Here is a 25,162-nt window from a genome sequence, read left to right on the forward strand (position 1 = left end):
CTCAGATGTTGGTCTTGGCCAGGTGAGATGGAAAGTTGCATATGAAATGTTGGGAATTTATTATGAATTTTAATGTTACAATGAAACATATAGCGAAGCTAATTGTGGTCTTAGTCCTATATGTGATTGGTCAATGTAGCGGTAAATGCAAAATGCAGATGTGCAGTTATAAACGAAACAAAGTTAAGATTGAATGCAAGCTGAATAAGTGGATGCATCTTTTCAAATGACACATTGATAAAATTATATTCATGATTCAAATGCAGTCTTATTATCACCAAAAATGATTCAAACTGATATAATTTTGTTATCCGTGGTGAAACGCATTAGTTCGTTAGCATTAAAACTATGACGTTTATCTTTTTTTTTAAAGATATCCCTTGAGTTTTTTTGTTTTTTTTTGCGCGCGCGTTATCTTATATGTGCGTATATGGTTGCGTTCGTATCTCTTTGTATTTTCTACATCTTATTTTTATGTGGTTTTTTTAATTCTCCATTCATGTATTCGAATCACAGGGGCTTGGCACGATTTTACTATAATACATATAGATATGGACTATCAGTTATAAAATCGTGCCAAGCCCCTGTGATTCGAATATTGACACATCAGACATCGTTCAACGAGATACCCCAAAGACCGAGAACATTCGGTTTTAGATATTTTAAAAAGCAATATGTATTTGATAAGTTTAACGATCCGGTTTAATTTGATATATTTTCCCGATTTTACCTCTGTGTATAGACACATTGAGTGTATGACACGGGGATCAGGCTCTGTAAGTCTAATTATATCTTATCAGTTAATAAGGCAATTCACTGTTCGCTGTACTATGTTGGTCACCCCAAACCGCTGGTACTTTGTAAATGATTTTAATACAATTTGCAATAACGAATCACGCATACTATTTTGCTCCATGCGTACACGTACACTGTACGTCCATGCGTACACGTACACTGTACGTCATTTATTTGATGCACCGATAAATAGATAAACAGGTTGACATACCTAAGCACAAATAGGATCGCCTACTTTGAATATTCGACGAAAAGGTACTAATGTTCACGATTTCAGACACATTTCAGCTACCGCCGACCGATGGAGACTGTAGAGTTCGTCACAGTCGCGTAAACACAACAGGTAAACTTACCTGTCTTGTCATTAGAGGTACATGTGGTAGTGACATTTGTTTACCGAAACAAGTCTTTACATTGAATCGTGGGCAGACTATTCTCGACAAGTAGTCGATGAGTCCGGGTCATAAAACTGAACAATGCTAACATATCACACTATTTTTTCAGTCCGAAATCGATGGACGACCTATCGTAACGTTTTGATGTTGATATGTCTTGTCCAGTTGATTCACCCGTCAGCTTCCGATACGCCATGTGTTTGCCTTACAGAGCCTATGAGGTCCGGATCTCTGGATAGTCCGATCCTTCTTCTCGAGAATATAGACGAGCTTGGCGGATACCTCGTGGCCGAACAGAACGGTAAGATACACTCATATACGTCATTGTGGAAAGAGCATGAGGAGCTGTTCCTGGATTTGAGTGACTATGTGACATTTACCGATCAAGATCCCACGGAAGAACGAGGGCTGTTATCGTTTGCGCTGCATCCGGAATATCGCGTTAACCGGAAGTTTTATACGTATTCTACTCGGACTTACGACAAAAACAATTACATCGTAATATCAGAGATTACGGAGAAGAACGGACGAGGTGATTTGTCCACCGAGAAAATTCTACTTGCCATCCAACAGCCTTCTCCCTCACGGAATGGCGGAACGGTAAGTCCATCGCAATGCTACGCTTTTTCCAATCCATATTCGTCCGTCCTCTGTTAACAGTTTCAGATTTTCGACTTCCTTTCAAATATTTCTGAACCATTTTTAATGAAATTTTGCAGAAACCTTCCTTATAAAAACGTCGATCAAAATTGTATTTAGTCCCCGACCCCAGGGACCTGAGAGGCAGGGCCAAAAGGGTCAAATTGACTGAAATTTCAAAAAATCGTCTTAAGACGCAGATATGTTAGAGTCAAATACTCTTTATGGTTAGAAGGTCTTTAGATACTTTTTCAAAATTGTAAATCTAATAATTTGTTTCATTTCAATAGGAAATAATTCAAACTTGATTAGCACTATTTTAAGCATTAAACTGACTTCTTGGAAAGTTATTGTTCTATAGTTCTCGAAACCTCGAAACATTGTTGACAAATTAATCATAACGCGCGTTACAGATCAATCATGCGCTAACGTGCGTTATCATTACTTTGTCTTCAATCCTCTTTGGATTATAGGACAATAACTGTCCAGGTAAAGCCGCTTAATACTTATATATCCGTTTTGATTTTTTGCTTATGTTCAACCTGTAAAAGCTAGTGTTATCACATTCCAAAGTCAAATTTCGCGATGTCCATTAAAAACAAAAACTGATCATGGATTGAAAGGTCCTAATGACTTTACTAGTGTGGTGACACCTGGAGGATGTCACAGAAAGAATGAAGCGTAGTTAGGGACGATAACTCTGTTTCAGCACGGTTTTTATCAAAATCGCTCAATATCTAAATTTCGATCAATTAGAAGACTCGGTGTTTTTCCGAAGGCAACAAAACCCATAAAGTTGAAATTTGCAGTCCTCGGATAGTGCATGCGAATACCCCTATACACACCCCTATATACCAAATTATAATGACTTTATTAAAATAGTTAATTTCATGGGCCATAGTTTCACGTTTCCCTCTTGGGAGGGGATAAACTTTAAGAAAAGAAAACATAAAAAAGGTTCTAACACGAAAAGGGTTTTGACTCGCCAGAATGTTAATATTATTATAGATTCTCGATATTTTGTCTATCACTCACTGGTACATTTATAGTTGTGGTGTAGATCCAAATATTAAATATTCAGGAACAATTTGTCAGGGCTTGGAGGAAACTACCGGGCTCAATGTATGTTACGAAAGTACAGACTAGTAATATCTATACAAATAATACTTTAAAATGCTCGATATTGATATTTCATAATGTAAGCGTTTATTTGGAGATAAATATATCTACCCAAACTGATTTTGTTGATGGAGAATTACATTATCTGTCCCGTCGATTTACTAAACTAGCAGTAGATACACCAAGATTATTTAATACTGGAATGAGCTATGTTTGTATACATTCAAGAAGAAACCTATCGTATGGCAATTTAATTTGGACTACTCTGGTGATAAAAACTTTCATGGTTTGAGTTGCTTGGCGTGAAAAGGGAGGTTGTATTGGTACGTTTTTAATAGTATTTCAATCAAGAGTACGAAACATACTTATATACTTTTCTTTTTATAGATTATTTTGGTTACAAGAGATATAGAGGTTTTATTAATATTAGAATGGGGAGGGGCGAAATAAATTTCCACCAATAGAAATGCACAAACATGCACACACACACCATTTTATTCTACAGGTGGTGTTTGGACCTGACGGCTTCCTCTATGTCAGTGTTGGAGACGGAGGGTTGCCATTAAACACGACTAAAGAACAGTTGGCTGATCAGGCTCAGGATGGGTAAGTTTTCGCCATCAACATCCCACACCACCAAGGCGTTATCAATCCGCCATCATAATAATTTGATTTAGCGTATGAAATATTGACATGATAAGTCCTTGTTACTCATATTAGTAGTTTTTGTATCACATTAATACCGTGTTAAGGTGTATTTATTTGCAATACGGTCTGGAAATCACTATTCAATGACGTACTACTTTTTTGCCTGAACATGTAAGAATTACTTAATCATTAAATTCATGTTCTGTTTATATACATGTACATGAGTTCTTTACTTCAAAACATAAGGATTGGGTCTTGATTGAGTTGGTCCTGAGACAAAGTCAACATGAGCTGATTCATAGTTCTCAGTCAATCACATTTGTCTCAAGGCCATCTCAATTCATCACACCATATGGAATCACCAAAAGCATTGACAAAGATTGACAATTCTAATTCATTAGATGATTTCCTACACAGACAAAGTCTTCTTGGCAAAATTCTAAGAATAGACGTGAACAGACGGAAAATTGTAGACAATATGTTGCGGTATTTCCGCATTCCGCCTGACAACCCATTCATTGGCAACCAGAGCTTCCGACCGGAAGTGTATGCGTACGGCTGTAGGAACATGTTCCGGTGTAGCTTTGATCAAGGTTAGTATCCCCAAAGCCAACACACTGAATACGGTAATTAGAAAGTATCAATCTAATTAAAATAAGACTGTAATTTCCGCTCCTTTATATTGCAGTGTGTCGAAGAGTATCGTAGAGCAGTGGAAATTACAAGTCTAATTTTAATTAGACTGTAGAAAGTATATGACTGATTTTACATGTTATACACTGTAGGTAGTGTTGGGATCAAGTCTCCTCTCTTTTTCCATTAATAAGAATCACAGAAATTACCACACTAAACACTTTGAACTGTCAAGTGTTAAATATCAATATTACGTTTGTCGTTAAGATTATTATAGGGTATCCTAACGTTTCGCCTACTCACGCGTCCTTGTTACGTTGTCCTCATAGAAATCATCCTGAATGTAGTTACATTTACTGATCTACTAATGTTAAGTTTGGTTAAGATCTAGAACCCTAAAACTTATTAATAACTTTAATGAGTCATCCTTGATAAAGGCGTACCAGTCTAAGATATAGCATTATAACCTTCTGTGATATTTATATTTCTGGAATAAGTCAAATTTTATGTGTATTTAATTAATCTGTGGTAATGTTTCCAAAATATGTATTTTATGTAAACTGTCTATGATACAATGTTTAGCAAAGCTATTTTATTAAAAATTACCGGAATAAAATTATTATTATTATTTAGATGTTGTTCAATAAAAACTCTACCTCTGTGTAGGAAGTCCAGGGAAGGAGCTTTATTGTGGAGACAATGGTAACAACGATCAGGAGGAAATCAATATCATCAAGAAAGGTGGAAACTACGGGTGGAATAAAAAGGAGGGAACTATCTGTTTATCACCGGGAAACTGTCAGCTGGGTACGTATTCCTGGTCTTTATTATTGGTTGTATCTCCTACATTCAGCAGTTTCTTTATCAAGACCTTTGCTTAGCCTATTGTAAAACAAGAGAGAATATCGACTGTTATATACATGTATATGTAATACATATTTTGTGACCACCAGAGAAGTATCCGGAATTATTGTCCGTGTTCTGTTTCATTGCATCTGAATTATATGTAAATGAGTTTCTGCAGAAGTTTGAGATAAACTCGAAAGCGAAGTAAGGAGAGTTTGTTTTATTCATCAAATGCAAGTCTGTTATGCAACACGACATTGTAACGAAACCGAAATTCTAACCAAAGATTGAAGACAATCTATATTTATAAATATGGATTTGTAGGGAGACCCTTGACGGTCCGGAAGGGTAAGCGTCTTCTGCTTTATCAACGACCTCCGCAATGTAATTCTAGGTCAAAATCCGGGTTAAGTCGCATTTTCAAAATGAGACCTAGTGTTGTGACAAAATAACCACATATATCAACAAGTATCGAACACGCCTGACTTCATGTTGCACCACGGGATAGACTATCTCCGCATGAAACCATGATATCGACCTTAAACTTAACATGGTCTACATCAACCTGCATCTCTCGGAACCTAGTGTTGTTAATTTCTCCGTCAGTAATCGACATCTACCACGGAAGTATCATGTCGCATGGTCGAGGGGTATCCGGGTAGGATGTTTAATGGAGATGACACTTAATGACCTTTTATAATGAATTCCAGCAATTATAAACGTTGGGGTCAGATGCATCTACACTGTATGCTGAATCCGCTATCATTGATTGGTTCTCTATTGCAAATTTATGTTATTATGAGATAAAAACCGTGTACCGTGTAATATAACTTTTAATATTCTACACACAGAGAACGAAGTACTACCTATATACACATTCAACAACTCGGCGACCCACCACGCTGTTATAGGAGGCTACGTGTATCGCGGATCTGCTTTCCCAGAATTTGACGGACACTACCTGTTCGGGGACTTCACAGGGTTAGTATTAGATATAGTCTATTGTCTACGATCTTCTAGAGACACTTATATACCGTGCTGCCGTCGAGCAATTGTAGATGTATTTCCCGGACCCACTAATACCGGAGGCCAAAAACTGTTAACAATAAGCTACCCGTCCCTCTCGTGCTACTGTCGCAAATATGCTCTCCGTCTACCTTGTATTTACTGTTTTACACTTACCCACTATGTCAACATTCATTGTTAGGTCACCTGAGACAAAGTCTCAAGTTGCCTATTCTATTCGCCTTTTGTCCGTCGTGCGTCATGCGTCCGTAAACAATTTACATTTTCGACTTCTTCTCGAAAACCGCTAAAGTTCAACCAAAATTGTTAATTATATGGTCCCCACTCCCCAGGGGGTAAACTTTACTATAGTTTATATAGGGAAATCATATTTTTGACTATGATTTGTTGGATTTGTATTGGAATTCATTCTAACTTGGTTAACATTATCAGCTTTGGATGACAATTTGATGGTACGCACACGTTGGCCCTGACTGACCCCAGGGGCTTATGGGCGGGGCTAAAAAGGGTCAAATTGACTGAAATTTCAAAAATATTCTTCTCTACTCTCAGATATGGTAGACTCAAACACTCTTCATAGATGGAAGGGTCTTAAGGTTCTTTACCAAAACTGTGAATTTCATGGCCCTGGGATCTCACGTTTGCCCCTGGGGAGGGGGTAAAATTTACTATAGTTTATATAGGGAAATCACATTTTTGACTATTATGGGTTTCCTGAACAGCATCTATTTTAAACTTCTTCTCAAGTTCCACCAGTGGGATTCAGTTCAAACTTGGCTGCAATGATCTTGAGATGGTCCTGACCAAGTGTTGTTATTTTTCTGGTCTGTCCGAAATCAAAGATGACCACTATGTCCAACAGTACCACTAGTTGCTAATGAGTATGCATACTACAATAGTACAAGGGTCTTTAGAGACCGTTAAGGCCTGTAGGCGTCTTGTTGACTATCATTTGCTTGATTTCTGTTCGAATTCATCCTGACTTCGTTAACATTATCAGCATGGGATGACAGCTTAATTAATGATATGCACATGTTGGCCCTGACTGACCCCTTGGACTGATGGATGGGGCAAAAAAGAGTCAATTAAATTAACTGAAATAATTAAAATCCCAGGTGACCGTTAAGGCCCATGGACCTCTTGTTTTATATACATCGCTTCATCACGACGAGACCCATACGAACCTGTCCATAAATAAAGAACTTACTCATATATACGATTGAATATAGTAATAGCGACAGTCCTTACTATCGAGTTAATTGCTCTCATTATAAACACCTAAATGTTGAATGGATTATGTACTGAGAATAACAAGTAAATTGAAATTACGTTTTTATTTTCTCCCACAGCGGGCTGATGGGTTTGGACAACACTACAGGTCAGCTAGTTCGACACAACATCTCGGTCTGCTCCAAAGACGCATGTCCGTGTGGCGCACGCGCCGAATACGACGTGTTCCTGCGCACGCTTAGTCAAGATAACGACGGTAACTTATCAGCTTGCAAAAGTAGACACATCCTAAAAGTAAAAACATTTCATTTGCTAAAGATGTACATGTATGTATAATATCAATGCCGAATTCCAGCCCAAAACTCTTGAATATGCATACACGTTTTGTATGAATATAAAAATCAGATAAGCGATTTAGAAATAGAATTGTGTGTTTTTTCTTATCAGGTGAACTGTACGTGATGACAACGTCTTTTGGTGAGAGAGGCCTTTCCTCAGCGGTACTGAAATTGGTTCAAAAGAGGTAGCTACATTAAGTTTGTATTGTATATCAAAAGACACTGTGTAATATCATAACATATCTACATGTACCTATATATCGCTCTTCGTAATCTCCAGTGCTATGCTGCGCAGTAGCAGATCATGATATAAACATTGTAGACTATTATTGAAATATAATTAAGTCATAATACTTCGTCACAACATTTGACTTGTCAAAACGAATGTTAACAAAAGCGACCACACCTACTATCGCCCACACCTGCATGCACTTTAATTCTGACATTTAAAGCCTCATACTCCCAAAGAAATATCTATAAATGTTTACATTTTGACCTCTTTACAGTTTTCAGACTTAATATATAGCTATAACAAATTACCGCGAATCAAAAACAGAAGGAAAATGTGTACTTATGAAAGTATACGGGATATTAAAAAAAAAAAATATTTTGGACCAAGTTTCTATGCAAATTAGTCCCACAATGCAACAGGCGGGTTATCAGTCAACACAAAATGGTGGAACGCCGAAAGTTTGGGCCTTCGAAAACGCAGACAGATTCTGTCCAAAAAAGTAAAAGGGACTGGAATTGGCAAAACCCCAGGAGTTCTTTAGGAATTGGAACTAAGCAAGAAACGAAAAAGAAATAGATTAGAATTCCGATTTTCCTGACGTCTATTGGATTGCTGGTTAGCTTTTTTCCATATTCCTCGAACATTGTCAACTTTACCAATCTTAATTTTATCGATATTTTGTTGTGTACCTATTGCTATATTTTACAAAATTAAGTATTTACATTGATCAGTTATTACGAGAATAGTTTGCTATTGTGTTCAAATGAAAGCATTATTTGGCAAACAACGGCCATGTATGTAGTTCATGTGTACCGTAGAGTTGTTTTAGCCTCATTCTCGGCTCCGTGACAAAAATTAATGCGGTGAGTTATTTTTACACACTGGTGTCGCAGGGATATTCCCAGTCAAGCATCCAGACAAATGGTCATTTTCATGTCAGGAGAGCGTGAATAAGCATCTTGGATTGCCATTTATACACGTGTGCAACTAGAGTTTTTGGTTATTTGGGAGTATGCGGCTTTAAAACAAGTTTTCCTTTGCATGCCTCCAAATTTTTCTAATTAGGGGGATTAGATAACTCGGTCAACCAGTCCCCCTGATGCCACACCTGTTTTTTTTTACCTTTTCGAATAAAATGACGAACCTCAATTTGTAGAGATATGTGTACATAAGTATGCTCTTTGTTGACTTATACTGTTTTTGTTTTGTTACAGTGCCACTCCGGTCACGTGCGCAGCAATGAGAGTCCAGTTATCGCTGATATTGACAACACTCGTTTGGCTGTGTGGTCACGTGATAAAGAACACCAGTTAAAATGTGGCTTGCATGTTATTTATTGATAGCTTTCAACACGGAATACCATTGTCTTTACAAAAAATAGAATATTTCAGAGGAGGGATTTGCCGTATGGTTGTACGATATATCCATTGTAGTACTAATCCCATACATCTGAGGTTGCCCATGTTGATCATTGTAAATCATCTGTTTTGAAATTCCGATCAGTAAAGAAATACATTGATGTTGTTTGTTGAAGTGTGTACATATTACTTTAGGGTGATAAGATATTTATTATCGACTTTCTAATCAAAACAACTATATTTCGTGAAAAATGAAATACTTGATGTTTATGCATATTTACATTAAGTTAAGTTAATGTCCATCTTCAGAGGATTTGTTATATATTTTTTTAAGTCAAAGGTCTAGAGTAAAGAACACGTGATTTTTTTGCAGATCAGTTAAAACATTGATTAAAACGACACCTACTAATAACTTGCACAGAAGTCTTCATCGTACTTGAACATCATCAGACATACTCTAATCAGGCTTACAACAGTAACACTCCTATGTACATGTATATGCTCTGCTCTACTGAGAATATAGAAGACCCGAACAATATGTTTCTTTTCGAATGTAATATATCGGCCAAGTGCGTGTCTCATTACACGTGTGTACGTCTGGCTATTACACACGCTGTTTTGTAAAATAAAGGATCAAACGTGGTCTTCTGCACGAGGACTTTGTAAATCGTCTGGAAATACTCCTCCAGTAGTGCGTCTTTGTCAGCCTCGGTTCGGTCTGGTGAGAGTCCTCCCTTGAGAATATTGTACAGCCAAGGCTTGGTACACCTTAGGTGTCCATCCAGGACATTCTGTCTCTCCTTGGTACCTACAGCGACAGTAGGAAGATAACATATACTGCCGGTAACGACAGACTCGGTCTCTATATCAAGAATATACACGAACAAAAAATTAACAAGGACAACCTTGAGTGAAATATGCTTTATGTTTGATAATATTAATATGGTTTTTGTTTCACTACCCGATTTTCACTAGCTGTAGATGGTTCATATTTTCCTACACAGTACTTCAATTTTTCACGCACGTTGTAAAGGAAATACATTTTCTGTATAAATAACAGTTTAAATGAATAAGTTTTTCATGGTTTCATTTAACCCTCAAACATGACAAAATATGAACCTCTTTATAATGTTTAATCGGACTATGTAGCTGTTTCGTCATTCTAGGATTCGTAAATGATGCTTATTAAGTGCTTAAAAGGTTGAACCTAGAAGGCGTCAGAGGAACCTCAAAATAGACCGAAAGAAAAATCTGGATATTGATACTATATACACACACTAATTCTATTGCAAGATGCTTGTCATTTTTGCTTGTTTGTTTCAATGATATTAGCACTTCATCACTGTGTTCTGATGGTAAAATTAATGACTGGCACATAAAGGTATATGTTGTAAATATATTTAGCATATACTTTCAATACAATAGTATCAATGCCAAGTTGATTAATTATGAAAAAAATATATGGACAATTAACCAAAAAAGATAATTAATATTATTCTTGTTTGCCAGAGAAGATGTTCGCATGTGGTTTTATCTTTTAATAGAGAGGCATTCCCAAAGCAAAGCCGCATGCGGTCGGACAAACAACTCCAAAAAGGTCTTTGTTATTTGTTACCTTGCTATGTCCTTGTTAGTAACCTTACAATGTCCTTGTTAGTGACCTTACTGTGTTCTTGTTAGTAACCTTACTATGTCCTTGTTAGTGATCTTGCTATGTCCTTGTTTGTGACCTTACTGTGTCCTTGTTAGTGACCTTACTGTGTCCTTGTTAGTAACCTTACTGTGTCCTTGTTAGTAACCTTACTGTGTCCTTGTTAGTGACCTTACTGTGTCCTTGTTAGTGACCTTACTATGTCCTTGTTAGTGACCTTACTATGTCCTTGTTAGTGACCTTACTATGTCCTTGTTAGTGACCTTACTGTGTCCTTGTTAGTGACCTTACTGTGTCCTTGTTAGTGACCTTGCTATGTCCTTGTTAGTAACCTTACTGTGTCCTTGTTAGTGACCTTACTGTGTCCTTGTTATTGTCCTTACTATGTCCTTGTTAGTGACCTTACTATGTCCTTGTTAGTGACCTTACTGTGTCCTTGTTAGTGACCTTACTATGTCCTTGTTAGTGACCTTACTATGTCCTTGTTAGTAACCTTACTATGTCCTTGTTAGTGACCTTACTATGTCCATGTTAGTGACATTGCTATGTCCTTGTTAGTGACCTTACTATGTCCTTGTTAGTGACCTTACTGTGTCCTTGTTATTGTCCTTACTGTGTCCTTGTTAGTGACCTTACTATATACTTGTTAGTGACCTTACTATGTCCTTGTTAGTAACATTGCTATGTGTCATTGTTAGTGACTTTACCTGTGTCGTTATAAGTGACTTTACCTGTGTCATTATAAGTGACTTGACATGTGTCATTATTAGTGACTTTACCTGTGTCATTGTTAGTGACTTTACCTGTGTCGTTATTAGTGACTTTACCTGTGTCATTGTTAGTGACTTTACCTGTATCATTGTTAGTGACTTTACCTGTAACCTTACTATGTCCTTGTTAGTGACCTTATCATGTCCTTGTTAGTGACCTTACTATGTCCTTGTTAGTGACCTTACTATATACTTGTTAGTGACCTTACTATATACTTGTTAGTAACCTTACTATGTCCCTGTTAGTTACCTTACTATGTCCTTGTTAGTAACCTTACTATGTCCTTGTTAGTGACCCTACTCTGTCCCTGTTAGTGACCTTACTATGTCCATGTTAGTGACCTTACTATATACTTGTTAGTGACCTTACTATATCCTTGTTAGTGACCTTACTATGTCCATGTTAGTGACCTTACTATGTCCATGTTAGTGACCTTACTATGTCCATGTTAGTGACCTTACTATGTCCTTGTTAGTAACCTTACTATGTCCTTGTTAGTGACCTTACTGTGTCCTTGTTAGTGACCTTACTATGTCCTTGTTAGTGACCTTACTATATACTTGTTAGTGACCTTACTATATACTTGTTAGTAACCTTACTATGTACTTGTTAGTAACCTTACTATGTCCTTGTTAGTGACCCTACTCTGTCCCTGTTAGTGACCTTACTATGTCCATGTTAGTGACCTTACTATATACTTGTTCGTGACCTTACTATATACGTGTTAGTGACCTTACTATGTCCACGTTAGTGACCTTACTATGTCCTTGTTAGTGACCTTACTATGTCCTTGTTAGTGACCTTACTGTGTACTTGTTAGTGACCTTACTATGTCCTTGTTAGTGACCTTACTATGTCCTTGTTAGTGACCTTACTATGTCCTTGTTAGTGACCTTACTATGTCCTTGTTAGTGACCTTACTATGTCCTTGTTAGTGACCTTACTATGTCCTTGTTAGTGACCTTACTATGTCCTTGTTAGTGACCTTACTATGTCCTTGTTAGTGACCTTACTATGTCCTTGTTAGTGACCTTACTATGTCCTTGTTAGTGACCTTACTATGTCCTTGTTAGTGACCTTACTATGTCCTTGTTAGTGACCTTACTATGTCCTTGTTAGTGACCTTACTATGTCCTTGTTAGTGACCTTACTATGTCCTTGTTAGTGACCTTACTATGTCCTTGTTAGTGACCTTACTATGTCCTTGTTAGTGACCTTACTATGTCCTTGTTAGTGACCTTACTATGTCCTTGTTAGTGACCTTACTGTGTCCTTGTTAGTGACCTTACTATGTCCTTGTTAGTGACCTTACTATGTCCTTGTTAGTGACTTTACCTGTGTCATTATAAGTGACTTTACATGTGTCATTATAAGTGACTTTACATGTGTCATTGTTAGTGACTTTACCTGTGTCGTTATTAGTGACTTTACCTGTGTCATTATAAGTGACTTTACATGTGTCATTATTAGTGACTTTACCTGTGTCATTGTTAGTGACTTTACCTGTGTCGTTATTAGTGACTTTACCTGTGTCATTGTTAGTGACTTTACCTGTGTCGTTATTAGTGACTTTACATGTGTCATTATTAGTGACTTTACCTGTATCATTGTTAGTGACTTTACCTGTGTCGTTATTAGTGACTGTACCTGTGTCATTGTTAGTGACTTTACCTGTGTCATTATTAGTGACTTTACATGTGTCATTATAAGTGACTTTACCTGTGTCGTTATTAGTGACTTTACCTGTGTCGTTATTAGTGACTTTACCTGTGTCATTGTTAGTGACTTCACCTGTGTCATTATAAGTGACTTTACATGTGTCATTATTAGTGACTTTACCTGTGTCGTTATTAGTAACTTTACATGTGTCATTATTAGTGACTTTACCTGTGTCATTATTAGTGTCATTATTAGTGACTTTACATGTGTCATTATAAGTGACTTTACCTGTGTCGTTATTAGTGACTTTACCTGTGTCGTTATTAGTGACTTTACCTGTGTCATTGTTAGTGACTTCACCTGTGTCATTATAAGTGACTTTACATGTGTCATTATTAGTGACTTTACCTGTGTCGTTATTAGTAACTTTACATGTGTCATTGTTAGTGACTTTACCTGTGTCGTTATTAGTGATTTTACCTGTGTCATTATTAGTGATTTTACCTGTGTCATTATAAGTGACTTTACCTGTGTCATTATTAAAATGACTTTACATATCTTTATTACTGACTTTACATGTGTCATTATTAGTGACTTTACATGTGTCATTATTAGTGACTTTACATGTGTCATTATTAGTAACTTTACATGTGTCATTATTAGTGACTTTACCTGTGTCGTTATTAGTAACTTTACATGTGTCATTATTAGTGACTTTACCTGTGTCATTATTAGTGACTTTACATGTGTCGTTATTAGTAACTTTACATATGTCATTATAAGTGACTTTACCTGTGTCATTATTAGTGTCATTATTAGTGACTTTATCTGTGTCATTATTAGTAACTTTACATGTGTCATTATTAGTAACTTTACATGTGTCATTATTAGTGACTTTACATGTGTCATTATAAGTGACTTTACCTGTGTCGTTATTAGTGACTTTACATGTGTCATTATTAGTGACTTTACATGTGTCATTATAAGTGACTTTACCTGTGTCGTTATTAGTGACTTTACATGTGTCATTATTAGTGACTTTACCTGTGTCGTTATTAGTAACTTTACATGTGTCATTATTAGTGACTTTACCTGTGTCATTATTAGTGTCATTATTAGTGACTTTATCTGTGTCATTATTAGTGACTTTACCTGTGTCGTTTGTAAGACCAGGTATTATTTTGACATCTCTCTGGATAGAATCCACTAATGTTAGGTACTGTTTCATGTCTGTATTAAATGGCTGCTCGAGTTCGGACTGGGTGGGAGTATAAGTTATCTTGGTGCTGCTTACAAACTCCTCCTGTAGATACAGAAATGTGATCTCCATCTCAAAGTTAATTTATTGAAGTAAATAAAAGTCTTTTCAGCGAGTGAATTTAACCGAGATACATATAGAATTGTACTACTTTCATTGACATTGGGGACTAACTGCCCCTCTGTTGGATGATTTGTTTTAACACGAAACCGCCTATATTGAACAGCTTATCAGAACAGTTTACGAAGACATTACAAAGTTCTGCATTTTCACCTATAGGTATAGTCATGTGTTATCTTTTAAGAACAAAACACTTTATTGACAACGTCGATCGGATATGCCCGATAGAACTTAAAATTTCCCAGTTGTTATTTTACCATTTCTAGATAGTCACATCCCGTCACCCCATATCTACAGTGTAATATGTTACGGTTATAATTCGAGATTCAAGGGCTTGTTCCCGTTATCACGATTTCCATGAACATCACGAGGTTTTGAGGGATGGAGGCTGAGGAAGACCACGGGAAAGTTTTATAGTCGACATAATGACGTCATCTGGAAATATTCTATTATGACGTCAGCCGTGTTTGTTAACATGACTTGTAGTTGGGTTGTCACCATTCTATCTCTCATTTGTAACTGACTTTACCAGGATTTGACCTAGATTCCTAAGGTGGATGTCGCCGATTAAAGACGCTTGCTCTCTGAAGCATCTGGGCGTCTTCTTTCCAGGAGTCTCCATGCCAAATATTTGTTTTTGTGATATTCTGTCCTCATATGAGTTTAAATTGTGGTTTCGTTATTATATCAATATTCCTTGTTGTTTTTAAAGTGATAAGAATATGAATCATTGGTTTGGTATGAATATCTATATTAATACCTCCGTGATCTTTCCACTATGCCAAAAGCTTCTCCAGGTATTGGTAAACATGTCATGATAGTCCTCTCCTCCAGTTTCGTTATATCGCCCACTGTCTCCCATCACGAAGGAAATCACAACTAGATACCCTCCTTTAAGTGCAACATGAGTGCATTATACAATCATTGCTTTTATATGAGGTACATACCAGGAATATCATACTGCCTAGCAACCGAGGATAATATCAACTTCCGTGTATTGGTGCCAAATTTTATTACAAAATTACGTTCTTGAAAAGAACCATTTAAAGCATGGAGCATCCTGTATTGACAGTTGTTCATTTAGGAATAGCGTACATTTATGTCTTGTTTTATACATAACGGTCGAAATATTGTCTGACCTACAAAGCTTCCAAGGCGGAGAAAAATGTTTTAAGGGACCTAAAGTAACGAATTGTTTCTACATTAAGAAATATTTTACTTTGCATTTAACAAATAATGACTCTAAAACGTCCATTCTCTATCTGCATACATGTACATTATGTATATTTACCTGGCCGGAGTTCCTGAGCTCGACACGATAGGAACTGTTTCCAGTCACTCTGCCACTGGCGTCGATATGCTTCCAGTTCCACAGAGTTACAGTCAGTCTGAAATATCCCTCCGCGGATATGACAGGGTCTTCAAAACAGACAAGCTATAGCGATTCATTCTAAGCATTGGGATGGACAATGTTTGTGTAGCGTTACAGTAACCAGCATGTAAATTCAATGTACATTTCAAATAAGCTTAATTCATACTACATTGTATGTAATACTTTAACATTCATGTTATTCTATGACCTTTGGTAATTATGACTACTGACCTTTGACTGAGCCAGCCAGTGGCCATTGACAAGAAAGAAAGATCGACGAAACCAGTGGGTAAGCACTTCCGGTACATCGTTGTTGCACTGGTCAGTAGGTGACATTTATCCCTCCTCGATAATTTCGTGGATATGTTTGAATCTGTAATTTAAAAGAAATTAATGAATAATAAAGTTTTTTTATAATGAAAAAAATATGGAATTGCAAAGAAACATTTTCATCATCAAACTAGAAGTAAAATATTTCTTCCGCCAACACTGTTTATTTATACTGCTTGTCACAGGAATACATATCATGGCGCCGACGGTATAGATATACATATGTATATATATAATTAACACCGATAAATGAAAAAAAAAAAATAACAGCGTTTTATAAATCATCACTTATAAAGTCTTAATTTACTTACCAATTATAAAGGCGACTATGTAATGCCTTCAAATTAAGAATACATGCGTACTTAAGTAAAAACAAAATTACAGTGTGCTTCCATAAAACAAGTCTGACACCACAGTATAAAATAAGTACAGAAGCTACCTACCATGGACCGTCTTAAACAGAACGTTGTAATCGTTCAATAACTGATCTTCATAGACAAGCAATACTTCCCTTTGGCCTTCAGACATTTTGTCGAGGTTATCTGGAGAAAAAGGAGCAGTTTATTATAAGTACACCCATTGATATAATGTAAAGTTACGACACATGCTTAGTTATGTAAATATGTATTAAGGAAGAATAATGACATTTAATATACTCGCATTTTGTAAAGTTATCTGCTATAAATAACAGCATTAAAATTAACTCCAAAATAGTTTTTCTCAGTCCATAATAAACGGTGTGCCAATATGTATTATTCAAACGAGGTTGCAGACTTTTATTAAAATCGACACTATTGCGCTGTTGATACTAGGTCATTTAACCACGAGGCTGTAGGTGTGTTGAATCTTGATTTAAAATGTGTCAATATACGCTTATTTAAGTTCTAAGTGGCTTCTTTCCTTCAGACTGACTGATAATGGAGAAGTCATTTCAAAAATCATCTCTCTAGGGCCTGTTTTACATTGCAAAATAATCGTATATTTAATCCAGAATATATTTTTTTCTGATTTAATGTCAAATACCTATAAAAAGGATGTGACACAGGTGCTATATTCATACCTATTAATGCGTCCATCAACTCGAGTGAAACGCCTCCGTCAGCAGATCCAAACTCAGCTATGCATATCGACCGGGAGCTGCTCCCCTCTGATATCAACATGTCATCTTCAATAAAACACAAAGTTTGCCTTTCAATAGAGTTTTATTTAACTCCTTTAACATCAGTTGTCATTATTCTGGTCGTTACAAATGTTTTAGCAATTGATATACAAGACACACAAATGACAAGTGATATTCTTTGTCTTGTGTTGTAATTAATCAAAACAAAACCAATGACCTGGTGGGGGAGTAGATAATGAATGTTTACTATGATGTATATTGCTAAAGCAAACTAGAAAATACATTTTGTAGAGTGGGGTAAAGTTGGATGACTCCCCAGGGAACCAGATAGTTTGCATCTTAGCCGAAACAAAGCACTGCGTGTATTCCAGAGATCAGTATCATGGAGTAAGTCTATTGACTTATGTACCATCTTTCTTGTATACATTGCTTTTAATTTCTATATAGGTGTAATGACAAAAGCGACCTACTTACTAAAGCATTGTAACACATTCGCCGTAAATGCTCTTAGAACTTTCCTACTGTTGTCCATGGCAGACGAGTAGCACTCCTGGCCATGGTACACAAATCCCAGGTAGTCGGAATTGGATGTCATCTCTTTTCCAAAGGTACCAAACAGCTATGGCAATTAATAGGTACCTATAACTGAATGTTAGTAAAGATGTAGGAACATGAATACTATATATATAGGCATATGACTTACGGTACACCGTACAATAATTGTCTGGTTCTATGTCTAGGTGTATGTACAATAGTGGTGTTAGAAATATGATAGCAGATAATTACCTCCATCTACCTACTTAATGCCCTCATGCTCAATGATTGACCTCAGCGCTTAACAGATGTGAGAGAAGATTTTATAAATATCTTGGACATATTAACAATGATAGTTGATATAGAGAACATACTTCATTAATTTATATTTACATTCTGAGTGTTGATTCTATATAGGAACATACCAAGTGAAAACAACAAACATTTGGCCATGAAAACACTATGAATACAGTATGAAAACATCGTTTTACGTGCTGATTTTCCACACATTACATCAGTTAAATATTAACAGGGCTGGAAAATATTACCTGTTTCATTTCCAAAAATTGTGTTTTCTTTGCTTTTTATTCACATAAACTAATTGTAATTTAACACCAATTATTGATATATTTTGAAGTCTTTTTGTTTTGAATAAAAAAAATAAGAAAAGAAAAAAAGATCGACTGGACTTGCGGAGTGGAAGGACACGGTAAATGATTGTTCATTGGCGGTATTACCGGATGATCCAATTACTTAACATCTTTTCGTATATAATGATCAAAATTTAAATTTAAAAATGACTGTTCTTCATTTATATTTCAAATCACCCTAATGTAAATATATGAATTGAATTGATTTGCTTTCATGTTCATGGCGGCTATGAATAGCGTAGTTATCTACATATATTCCGAGGTGCACTGACGCCCACTACGGAATATGTAGATAGCTACTACTGTTCAAAGCCGCCATGAAAATGAAAAAAGAAACACATTCAATCCCTATGACACGAAACATGCAAGTTCCATTTCAAATCATATTCCCCAATAACATTTCCTAGTGAACCTTCCTGTTATCCTGTGGATATATGTGAATTTACGATGAAATAGATTTGAATATAACTTACTCCATTACATAATGAATGCAGAAATATTGTTCTTTTAACGTATATTGCTACAAATAGCTAACTTCCATAACTAGCATACATGAGCTGCCGACTCACTACAGTACAAGGCAGTCGATGATACACTCCAGGAAGGTTGTCACAATATATAGATATGTTCTTATCTAAATACGTGTTTAAGAAACCTTATTTTCCAACCAAGTAGAAACGAAATACATGTATATTGCTTTCACTATACGTCTTATCGCTGGAGAGAGGCCAACTAAGCTAGAACATCCGAAGTTTTTTTACGCTGTTTAGAGGATCTCAACATTCAGATACATGTACATTTGTATTAGTATTTCCCAAAAAGATGTATGCATATTTATCTGAGAAAATTATGTAGGCAAATATAGAAACCGAAACCTTGTAACGACATGAAGGTCCAAATGACAGTTAAATAAAAATAAAGAACTTGCACTTGAACTCCTATGTTGATTCATTTGATAGGATTTAAAGTGAAGCGTTCACACATACCTTGTGTCTACCCTGTACAAACACCACTAGCCGACTAGGTTTACCTGTATCCAGCCTGTGTATGATGCGTGTCGACTATTATAGCTATTTATGCATTGGTATTCAGAACAACAAATTTAGGCGAATGTGTAGAAATAGGACACACTGCTTTTGTCATTTAAAAAAAACTTTTACTGAAGCATGATATGTTTCCGTCATAAGCATTAAGGATATGATACCGCGATTTATTGCAGGATTGTGGATTTGATAATAGGACAGTATATGCCGTGTAATCTACAAAGTCACACCATACAGCTATCTGGTTTTTATTAGAGCTCATCAATGATACATACTGTGTGGGAATTTTAAAATTCAAATCGTCTTTACACGTAATATTAAAGTTTATTTCATAACTTTCGAAAAGTTTTAAATGAATGTCGCGAACATGAATGTAATTTGAGACAAAGCTCAGTAGACCAATTGTCATTTCATTGAATAATTTTTTTGACCATGGATCTTTAAAGATTTTTATATGTGAATCCATGTTTGCTTGTAGTATCACTTAAATCTATATATATCATCAACCACCAACCAACCAATTGTTTTTCCATAGACTTCAGTCAGTGTTAATGTTTTTGAGTATATCATTAAAATTCTTGAATTTAATTTGGCAATTTTGATTAATAGCAAAAGTTAAGGGTCTCATATAACACAATCTTCAGCTCAAACTATTTCCAGTGTAGCTATTTTGACATAGGGCGAATTCCAGAGGAAAAAGACCGATCTGACTTATCAAATTTATATCAACATCACCTATGAATAGCTAACTATCAGGCTGCATATTTATTTTGTAACCTTATAATAAACTGGCCATGCAATCAGTGCCTGCCAAACATGTTATCCCTGGATTAACTTTCTATAAACAGGGAAAGTTTCATAAGTATATTTTTCAATTGGTTGGTTGTGCCCATTCATCCTAATCTTTAAATGAAACCCGCAGAATAACGAGAGCAAGCTTACAATGTTATATTATTATAAAATGTTATTATCGTAGTTGTGTCCTATGGTGGTTATCTATCAAATGTAAACTATCGTAGTTATGTCGTATATTGGTTAACTATAAAATTGTAAACTATCGTAGTTATGCCGTATATTGGTTAACTATAAAATGTAAACTATCGTAGTTATGCCGTATGTTGGTTAACTATAAAATGTAAACTATTGTAGTTATGTCGTATGTTGGTTATCTATCAAATGTAAAACTATCGTATTGATGTCATATGTTGGTTAACTATAAAGTTAAACTTTCGTAGTTATGCCGTATGTTGGTTAACTATAAAATGTAAACTATCGTAGTTATGTCGTATGTTGGTTAACTATCAAATGTAAACTTTCGTTCGTTACGGTCATTTAAAAATTTCTAAATCATTAAATATTTTCTGGAGTGAGATTTTTAATGTGTGGATTGAACTAAATGGTGATGATCTCCCCACAACCCCTGAAGATGTAGCCTCTCTGCCAATATGGTTTAATAACTTTATAAAAATTGACAACAAGATCTTTATTTATAAACATTGGTGTGAAAAGGATATTTCTTTATCGGTGATCTTGTTGAAAACAAGTTTCTTAACACATCAATACTTTTGTGAGAAATTTAATTTGCAAATTAATTTTATTGAATATTATGGTGTTTTGAATGCAATTCCAAAGTCATGGAAACTTATACTTTTCCGAAGAAATGAGCGGATTGAAGCCAAGCAATGCAAACTTTCTATAAACAGGGAAAGTTTCATAAGTATATTTTTCAATTGGTTGGTTGTGCCCATTCATCCTAATCTTTAAATGAAACCCGCAGAATAACGAGAGCAAGCTTATAATGTTATATTATTATAAAATGTTATTATCGTAGTTGTGTCCTATGGTGGTTATCTATCAAATGTAAACTATCGTAGTTATGTCGTATATTGGTTAACTATAAAATGTAAACTATCGTAGTTATGCCGTATGTTGGTTAACTATAAAATGTAAACTATCGTAGTTATGCCGTATGTTGGTTAACTATAAAATGTAAGCTTTCGAAGTTATGCCGTATGTTGGTTAACTATCAAATGTAAATTATCGTAGTTATGACGTATGTTGGTTAACTATAAAATGTAAACTATTGTAGTTATGTCGTATGTTGGTTAACTATAAAATGTAAACTATCGTATTGATGTCATATGTTGGTTAACTATAAAATTAAACTATCATGGTTATGCCGCATGTTGGTTAACTATAAAATTAAACTATCATAGTTATGTCATATGTTGGTTAACTATAAAGTTAAACTATCGTAGTTATGCCGTATGTTGGTTAACTATGAAATTAAACTATTGTAGTTATGCCGTATGTTGGTTAACTATCAAATTTTAACTATCGTAGTTGATATGTCGTATGTTGGTTAACTATAAAGTTAAACTTTCGTAGTTATGTCGTATGTTGGTTAACTATAAAATGTAAACTATCGTAGTTATGTCGTATGTTGGTTAATTATAAAATGTAAACTATTGTAGTTATGTCGTATGTTGGTTAGCTATAAAATGTAAACTTTCGTAGTTATGTCGTATGTTGGTTAACTTTAAAAGATAAACTATCGTAGTTATGTCGTATGTTGGTTAATTATAAAATGTAAACTATTGTAGTTATGTCGTATGTTGGTTAGCTATAAAATGTAAACTTTCGTAGTTATGTCGTATGTTGGTTAACTTTAAAATATAAACTATCGTAGTTATGTCGTATGTTGGTTAACTATAAAATGTAAACTATCGTAGTTATGTCGTATGTTGGTTAACTATAAAATGTAAACTATTGTAGTTATGTCGTATGTTGGTTAACTATCAAATGTAAACTATCGTAGTTGATATACCGTATGTAATATTTCATAATTCATGAACCAAAATGGGCACAATAATCAGTTAGGGCAGTATTAACAGTGTAAAAGGCGCTTAAATAGGATTACTATTAGAATTGCACTTTGTTATAAATGTTATGTTGCTTCTGGAAGTTCTTTTAATGGGGATTAGAGGTAAGTCCATTTCTTACTCTGCTTTTAGAAAGAAATAAAATTGTGAAGGAGAAAAAACTTACAAGTTACAAGACGAAATACATAATATGGAGAATGCAGGTTCAGAAGGACTAGAGGGGTGGGGTGTTAGAAAAATAGGTCTTACAAGTTTAAAGGAGTAAAAACCAACAAATTATTTTCTTAATTTAGAAAACATACATTTTGTGTCTAAAATCATCCCAAAATTAGTAACTAAACTATATATTGAGGGAGGTTAGAAAATAACTTTTTTGAACAATTTTATACTGCTGATAAAGATATTGAAGATATAGATCTAGATAAGTTTTCAGAAAATTTTAATGTGCCTAAATTAAATATTTCAGAGCGGCCAGTTAACACTTGATGAAGCATCCAAAACACTGAAAATATGTAAAATAATAAGAGCCCTGGTTCAGATGGCTTTACTTCCGAGTTGTTTTTTTTTTTATACTTTTGGAAACAAATTGGAATTTTTGAAGCTGTCGGTTACTCAACGCCGGGGAATAATCACCTGAATTCCGAAGGCAAACAAGCCAAAGTATTTTATAAAAAAACTGATGACCTATTTCTCTACTAAATATTGTTTATAAAATTGGATCTGGTTCAATAGCTGAGAGACTGAAAATAGTTTTACAATGAAATAAATTTAACTCTGATCAGACAAGTTTTATTTCTGGTCGCTATGTAGAGGAAATACGAGAAGTGTACCAGCCTGGTTTATGCAACATTCAAAGGAAAATGATATCCCTGGAATGCTACTTATGATTGACTTTGAAAAAACCTTTTATTCGGTTCCTTTGAAATTTATAGATGAAGTTCTTAGATATTTTAAATTCGGAAATGATATACGAAATCGGATTTAAGTTTTGGCAATACGTCTTAGGAATAATAAAAATATTATTGGTTTTAACGTCGACGATGTTCCTTTTTTAACTCCCAGTATGCTGATGACACTTTGATTCTCTGATTCTAGAGATCTGAAAAATCTTCTAATAAATCTCTCGTAGAGTTGGACTTACATGCAAAAATCTCTAGTCTTTAAGTAAATGTTGGTAAAACAGAGGTTGTCTGGATATGTAGCAAATTATATAGTAACGATGTTCTCCTTCCAGATTGAAATCTTAGATGGGGTGTGAGTAAGTTTACTCTTGGAGTAAAATACTATGTAGATCTCCACAAAATTCCTAACATGAACTTTGATAAAAAGCTAGTTACAATTAAAACTCTTCTCAGGTGTTGGAATGCAAGAATACAAACACCTGTTGGTAGAATAAGTATAATTAAATCTTTATTAATCTCAAAGATGAATCATCTTTTTATTTCTTTACCCGAATTTCAATTTTAATGGAATGGGAAGACGGATAAGATTAAACGAGAAGTAATTATTCATAAATATATGGAAAGTGGACTAAATATGATAAATTTAACATCTTGTATTGAGTCGCTCAACATAAGTTGGGTCAGAAGGATTTTCAATCTGAGGGGAAATGGTTCAATATTTCGAAACATTAATGTTAACTGCATATCTCAGCTAATTCAGGCACTTGAATATTTGAGTACTTGAATCATATTCAAAGTTCGTGTAAAAATTTCTTTTTGAAAGATGTGTTTAAGGCTTGGTATAAATTAAGGTGTAAAGAGGAGATATTTAGAAACGAAAACAACTCGTTGGGAAAATCTGTCTTATGGTAAAACAATGATATTACTATTGGTAATAAAACTGTTTTCTACAGAGGTGGTATAAGCGAAAGTGGTAACAGTAATAACAAAAATGTTGAAAAACAGAGCAGAGGGCTTCTTCCTGTCTTTCAAGGAATATTTTTTACTTATATGGCACAATTAATAATTTTCTCGATTATCATGGTCTAAAAGTGGGTGTAATGAAATATCTGAAAAAAGTTTACCTGGTCGAACGCTGTTGTAATGTCCTCCATGATTCCATTATTACTAACTTATTTTGAAAAAGATTAAATGATCACAAGTTTTTTTAGGATGCTATCTATCAGGCTGCATATTTATTTTGGAACCTTATAAATAGAAACAGCTATAAATGCACAAAGTGAATGGGGAAACTCCTTTGATTATAATCAGAAGACGTGAAAATATATTCCTCATTCCTTTCAAAGTTACAAGAAAAAAAAACTTCAATGGTCGCTGATAAATCATCATATTTTAACAATCGACTCTTTTTTGTCATATAAAATTGGGATAAATAACCCACATAACACTTTTAGTAATTTGGAAAGGGAGACAATTTCATATATCTTATGGGAATGCTGGGAAGTTCAAACGTTTATAACAAATTTTGAAAATCTTTTAATAGCTATTTCGTTTTTCAATAATTTAAGTTAAAAGCTAGAAAACAACTATCTAAATACCTAAAATATCAAT

General features: G+C 34.9%; 2 protein-coding genes and 1 long non-coding RNA gene across 3 annotated transcripts; 2 read left to right on the top strand and 1 right to left on the bottom strand.

The window, feature by feature from the left end:
• Window positions 1-1,095: 1,095 nt before the first annotated feature.
• On the top strand, window positions 1,096-7,667 carry LOC117342271 (HHIP-like protein 2). Its single transcript, XM_033904363.1, has 6 exons — window positions 1,096-1,790; window positions 3,454-3,554; window positions 4,014-4,189; window positions 4,896-5,036; window positions 5,927-6,056; window positions 7,451-7,667. The coding sequence occupies exons 1-6, from the start codon at window positions 1,272-1,274 to the stop codon at window positions 7,665-7,667; spliced, it is 1,284 nt and encodes a 427-aa protein (XP_033760254.1). The 5' UTR covers window positions 1,096-1,271.
• Window positions 7,665-9,421, top strand: LOC117321636. The gene is made up of 2 exons (XR_004531390.1): window positions 7,665-7,854; window positions 9,116-9,421. It is a non-coding gene; the product is annotated as an uncharacterized LOC117321636 (long non-coding RNA).
• On the bottom strand, window positions 9,223-19,781 carry LOC117321635 (probable S-adenosylmethionine-dependent methyltransferase At5g38100). The gene is made up of 9 exons (XM_033876132.1): window positions 19,711-19,781; window positions 18,015-18,185; window positions 17,481-17,585; window positions 16,864-16,962; window positions 16,322-16,463; window positions 16,010-16,137; window positions 15,479-15,609; window positions 14,493-14,643; window positions 9,223-10,067 (listed from the first exon to the last, which is right to left on the bottom strand). The coding sequence occupies exons 2-9, from the start codon at window positions 18,133-18,135 to the stop codon at window positions 9,841-9,843; spliced, it is 1,104 nt and encodes a 367-aa protein (XP_033732023.1). The 5' UTR covers window positions 18,136-18,185; window positions 19,711-19,781; the 3' UTR covers window positions 9,223-9,840.
• Between the last annotated feature and the right edge of the window lie 5,381 nt (window positions 19,782-25,162).

The sequence above is a fragment of the Pecten maximus genome, chromosome 2, assembly GCF_902652985.1.
Source record: "Pecten maximus chromosome 2, xPecMax1.1, whole genome shotgun sequence".
NCBI classification, from domain to species: domain Eukaryota; kingdom Metazoa; phylum Mollusca; class Bivalvia; order Pectinida; family Pectinidae; genus Pecten; species Pecten maximus.